The 6,000-nt window shown below is 48.6% G+C and overlaps 1 protein-coding gene across 2 annotated transcripts in view; it reads right to left on the reverse strand.

Moving 5' to 3' along the window:
• The window catches only part of CHRDL2 (chordin like 2), a 35,606-nt gene extending 33,803 nt beyond the window's left edge, over nt 1–1,803 (reverse strand). For both annotated transcript variants that reach the window (XM_012557171.1, XM_004381967.2), the window contains exon 1: nt 1,218–1,803. In XM_012557171.1, coding sequence (XP_012412625.1) covers nt 1,218–1,299 — 82 coding nt within the window. In that variant the 5' untranslated portion in view covers nt 1,300–1,803. The remainder of the gene's footprint in view (nt 1–1,217) is intronic.
• Between the last annotated feature and the right edge of the window lie 4,197 nt (nt 1,804–6,000).

A 6,000-nucleotide genomic window follows, 5' to 3' on the forward strand; every position in this document is an offset into this window, starting at 1 on the left:
TGCTAAAAGAAAGGCATAGATGGGAGAGCTGAGCCATGGAAAGGAAAGAGCACCAGGCTGGGAGTTGGGAAACCCGGGTCTTAGTCTCAGGCTCTGCCCTGTGTGATCTGGAGCAAACCACTGCCCCTCCTTGGCCTCAGTTTCTTTATTGGGCAGATGGAGTTTGAATTAAGCTCCTCCCTTCTCACTGAGGGAACTTTTGGTTTGGTTTTCATCCTCACAGCATTCTAAGGGATTTGCAAGGAGTCAGTGGGGAGGGCATCTACCAGCCTGTTGTGGGGGCAGTGAGGAAACCGAGGTTCAGAGACAGTATACAACTTGTTGAGGTCACACCGTGTCTAAATGGAATAGCATGAATTTGGGAGCTGATAAATTTTTCAAGAACCTACCCTGCACCAGCCTTGTGATAGTTGCCTTACATATTTTCTCTAATTTAATCTCCATAACAGTCCTGGGAGTTTTACTCCCATTTCATAAATTAGGAAACTGAGGCTCAGAGAGGTGCCCTCTGTACCTGCCTCCCACCAGCTGGTATTCAGTGGGGCTGGGAAAAAGAAGACCTTGGTTTATATCACTGTGCCATGCTGCCTCCCAGAGTCCCACGACTCCAAATCAGGGCTCCTCCCAGACACTGTGGGACAAGCGAAAAGCATAGGATTTGGTATAGAGAGTTGTGGCTTTGGATGGCTTACTAGCTCTGTAAACTTGAGCAAATTCCTTCTTTTCTCTCAGCTTAAGTTTTCTCATTTGTAAAATAAAAATGATGATAGCCACCTATTGGGGTGTTGTAAAGATCAAAAGAGATAAAGGAATGGGAAAATTATCCTAGTTAGCTCTTATTTCTTCCAACACCCTCTTTCTAAATGCAATAGCCTTTTCGTGTTCATCACACTCCTTATTTGCAGCCAAACATACCAGACTTTCTGCTAGGAACAGTAAGTCCCTTTCCCCCAAATCACAATGCCCTGCCCTCTCTCCCACTTCCCTCAGTATCCCCGCTATCAAGTCCATGCCAGCAGTCCCTGGCTCTGAGTCTTGCCAACAGTGACCCCCAACTAATCAGCTCACATTGGTCACAGAGGAGTCTCCACCCCTCCTGCACAGGTGCTCCCAGGCTGGCTGTTACAACAGTTGGTATCCTAGGTCTTGGCACCTGCCTCCCAATCCCAGGGTCCCCGGATACCTTCTCTGCCTGCCCAACCTCTCCATCTACTTACGGGCTCGAGCGTGGGAGTCCAAGGGGAACCAGAGCAGCGCGAGTCCTAGCAAGGAGGAGAGGACCCTCACCTCGGGAACCATCCTTCCTTCCCCCAGGGCCAGGCCACCACGCGCTGAGCAGGAAAGGGAGTCGGGAGAAAGTGAAATGAGAAGGACACTGAGGCACCGGGTCACAAAACAATCCACAGATCCAGAGAGAGTTGCTGCTACAGAGGAGAACCAGACAAGGGCCAAGAGGGAAGTGGTGAGGAGAAAAGGAGGAGAGGGAGGTCCGAGGTGGGAATAAGAGAAGAGTGGAAAGAAAACAAGGGGAAAGGAGGGAAAGAGATGGAGAGATGGAGGAAGGTTCGGCAAGAGGTAAAAGCAATAAAAGAAAAGGGGAAGGTGAGAGGGACAGCAGTAGAAGAAAGAGAGGGGAGAGGGCACAGGTTCGGAGAGCGCGCAGCGTTAGGCGAGGCGCGCAGGACCACCGGGGTGTTCCTGGTGCGCCGGCTAGAGGCTGCCGGCGCCCCCAGTTCCGTAGGCTCGGGGTCGGGCCTTGGGGTCCTAGGGACCAGCGGGGTGGCGGCAGCGGCGGCGGCGGCGGCAGCGACGCAGCGGCCGCGGGGTTGGCTGAACGCGGGCCGGCTGTGCACGCCAAGGGCGCCAGGAGAGGCGCTCGGGCGCATTTGTACTTTGCCGCGGGAAGCAGGCAGCCCCAGCCTGGCGCTGGCTTCGTACTGGCGCCTCCTCTGGGGCACCGCGGACTCGGTGGATTGGCCACCCGAGAAACAGGCCCACTTTTTTCCCCTCCTCTCTCATGTGGGTCTCGGTGACGGACGCCCCAGGCGCGGCGCCGGGAGGAGGCGAGGGGCCTGAGGAGGGGGAAGGGGCCACCCGGGCCACGAGTTTTAACCCCTGCCTCCCCGCGACGCCCGGAACGCAGGAGGATGGAACCCAGTTAGACTCCAGGTGGAACTTTCGGGTGGATATGAATGAGATGCCGGGGTCCGTGTGGGAAAGGGGGCTGCGGGAACTGGGAGGTCCTCAGGGTAGGATGCTAGGCCGTAAGTGCACAAAACTCAGCATCCAGATGGAATCAAGACACTTGTTTCTCACTTCTCTGTTTCCGCACCTCCAAAATGAGAATTTTCCTATCTTCGCCGTATTGTTGTGAAGATCAAATGAGATAATGAAAGTAAAAACACTCAAAACCCAAAGAGACCACCCATCGCCCACTGCCGTTGAGTCCATTCCAACACATAGGACAGGGTAGAACTGACCCATAGGGTTTCCAAGGCTGTAATCTTTACGGAAGCAGACTGCCACATCTTTCTCCCCTGGAGCAACTGTTCGTTCCAACCGCTGACCTTTTAGTTTGCAGCCCAGCGCTTTAACCACCAAGCCGCCACAAGATCAAATGAGATAATGAAAGTCAAAGCACTCAAAACCCAAAGAGAAGGGGTCATAATTCTAGGGGCCTAGAATGCCCTTCCCAGTTCCCCTCTGTACCTCCATCTGCCATTCCCCTGTTGAAATCCAGCCCAGCTGGACCCTTTGGCCCTTCCCTGGGAAGTCATCCCATGCTTTTCTTCTCTCTTTCCTTTGCCTCTGTAGGTAAGGCAGGCACCTCTCTGACAGTGATGGCCATGTTCAGTCATCTTCAGTGAGAGCTGAAGAGCAGGGCCCTGACTCCTCCAGCCCACAGTGTTGCTCTATGCCTTGTGTTGAATGAGTGTATAAATTAATGGGACCTATGGAGAGAAGGGGCCCTGGTGGCAGAGTACTTAAGAGCTTGGCTGCTAACCAAAAGGTCAGCAGTTCAAACCCAACAGCTGCTCCACTAGGAGAAAGATGTGGCAGTCTGCTTCTGTAAAGATTACAGTCTTGGAAACCCTACGGGGCCATTCTTCTCTGTCCTATAGGGTCACTATGAGTCAGAATTGACAGGCCAGCAGTGAGTTTTTTTTTTTTTTTTTTAATAAAGAGAACAACCAGCTCTGTTTAGACCAGAAACATCCAGGCTTTGCAATCAAAAGGGCAAGTCCATGTTTTGGCTCTCTCCTTGACTTCCTGGGCCACTTTGGGTAAATACCATTTCCTCTGGATCTCAATTTCCTGCCCAGCTTCTCTTGCAGAGCTACTGAAGACTCCAGTGAGTGTTGGAGGGAAGAACACTGGGAGAAGTAAGAAGTGAGATGGGTTGTTGAGCTACTTCCCATAATGGGCTGGTAAGGAACAAGATTTCTACGTTGAAACACTCTTGACTAGCTATTTATGAAGATACATTTCTGGAGGTTGGGCTCCCCATTCCACTTTGCTGCCAGGTTACCACCTCCAAAACAGAGCAGTAAGAGGAACCAGGAACAGCTGATTCCAGAAACAGCGTTTCCCCAGGACTCTCAGAAATAGGGACAAACATGATCTGCCCCTAGATGCCATCTAGACTTAACTTCTCTTGCTCCAATCTGTCCAGCTGCTTCCTTTCCTTGAGTATACTTCATTTTAACAGAGAATGAGAGCTAGGTGCTTCCCTTTTTGCCTTGATTTCGGGGAGTTCAGGGTTAAGTTTAGTGCTTAATTGCAGAAACAGTCTCATCCCAAGGACCTGGAACAGAGATCTTTTCCTTTCTCCATTTTTGTTTAAAGTCTGCTATGAACATACATTCATGTCTTAGGTGTAAGAACTAGTGTGAGATTGGCCTCCCCTACATCCTGCCCATCCTACTTCAAAAACGGTCTCTACTATCTCATGCCTCCTCTCCATCCCATCATCCCCAGAGTTCAGGCCATCAGCATCTCTTACTTGGACTTGCCAAACAGCCTCTTAGCAGGTCTCCTACCCCTAGTCTGGCTCCTCCAATCTGTTTTTCTCACATCTGCTAGAAGAACTATTCTGATCGTTTCTGTTGACAAATATGATCATATCACTTTCCCAGCTAAACCCATCAGTAGCTTCCTATTGCTTATATATTAAAATCCAGAATTTGTAGCTTTGGGTTCAAGTCCCTCTCTACCATTGTCACTTACTCTATACTTTCAGCAGCCACGCACCTCCCCACACTGTCCTATGCATTTTCATGCCTCCATGTCTTTGTATATGTTTTTCTTCTGCGTGGACTGTGTTTTTCCTCTTGTATCTAGTGAATCAGAAGTCAGCTCAGAGTCACATCCTCTCTGAGGCCTTCTCTGGCTCTCCTAGACTAAAAGAATTCCTGGCCTTCAGTGTTTCATACAGCACTTTGTATACAGCTATTGGAGTATAAATATTTATTTGCATATCTACCCTGTACTCAACTGTGAAAGAGCCCTGGTGGCACAATGGTTAAAACTCTCGGCTGCCAACTGAAAGGTCAGTGGTTTGAACCCATCAGGTGCTCCACAGGAGAAAAGACCTGGTGATCTGTTCCCTGGTGATCTGTTCCTGTAAAGATTACAGCCCATGGGGCAGTTCTACTCTGTCCTGTAGGATCTCTATGAGTCAGAATCAACTCGATGGCACCTAACAACAACACTCAACTGTGAGGCAGGTAAATTTCCCCCCCATTTATATCTGTATCTTCAGCACTTAGCAAAGTGGCTAACACAAAGATACTGACTAAATAATTGCCACATGAAATGATGACAACCTCAGTGATTTTAAAAAGAAGACATTATTCCCCCATGAGAGTGCCTTCAGTTCCCCAGTTGACCTCAGCTTTAACCACGATTGACAAACCCTTGAGGAAAGTTTCTGGGTCTTCTGTAGAATAGCTGTTGAAGATGGTTGTTCATATATTATCTAATATCCTTATAAATGGAGATTTCACAAATTCTTTCAAAATCTAGTCAGGAAAAAATGTATCCACACACAGCAATTTGTTGCGCCAAGAGGTTGTCTGGCGCCTGCTTGCTTTTCTGATAGGGAACTTACTCATTGCCTTCCAAGGCAGCCCATTCCACTGTTGGACAGCTCTGTCTGTTAGAAAGTTCTTTATATTAAACTGAAATCTGATTCTCTGTGACTTCCCACACTGCTCCTAGCTCTGCCCCCAGGGCTACACAGAACAAGCCAGCTCCTTTTGTCCTTTGAGAGCCTTACAGAGATTTGAGGCAGAGAACGCCTCCTCCATACTCTCACCCTTACCAGTCCCAACCCCTGGACCACTCTTGCCAATCAAGCTTTCTCATTCTTCAAATGTGCTGACCTCTTTTAGCCTTCACATCTCTGCATGTACTACTGTTTCTTCTGCTTGGAATGCCCTCTCTCTACCCACTCTTATCTGTCTGGCAAACTTACTTATTTTTCAAAGAACAAGGTAATTGCCACCTTCTTCATTCATCCAACAATTATTGAGTGCCAGCTCTGTGCCAGGCACTGTGCTAGGTGCTAGGGACACAGTGGAGGACAAGACAGATGCTGATGCTTTTAGTCCAGATTGTCTAGTCTCTTTGATGACTTCCAAGTTAGCTTCTCTGTCCTCCATGCTTCTGTATCTCTGTTATAGCACTTATCACATTGTATTATCAGTAGGTTTTTGTGCCACCTCCTTTAAACTGAGTTCCTTGAGAGGACAGACTACTATTTGTCTAATATCTTCCCCGACCTTCAGCACAGAGCTTTGTACATAATAGTTGCTAGAGGTTTGCTGAATAATATCTCTAGTTCCTTCAAACAGTACTCTTGTGATATATTTGTGGCTAGGTCTCCTCCTGGGCTGCAAGCTGCTCAATTATGTAAAATTAGCAAAGCAATAAGGATCATAAGAATCAGTGTTAAGGAAAGACTTCTTAACCTAGTCCACTTAACTCTGTCAATAAGAC

Source organism: Trichechus manatus, unplaced genomic scaffold, assembly GCF_000243295.1.
Source record: "Trichechus manatus latirostris isolate Lorelei unplaced genomic scaffold, TriManLat1.0 scaffold00088, whole genome shotgun sequence".
NCBI classification, from domain to species: domain Eukaryota; kingdom Metazoa; phylum Chordata; class Mammalia; order Sirenia; family Trichechidae; genus Trichechus; species Trichechus manatus.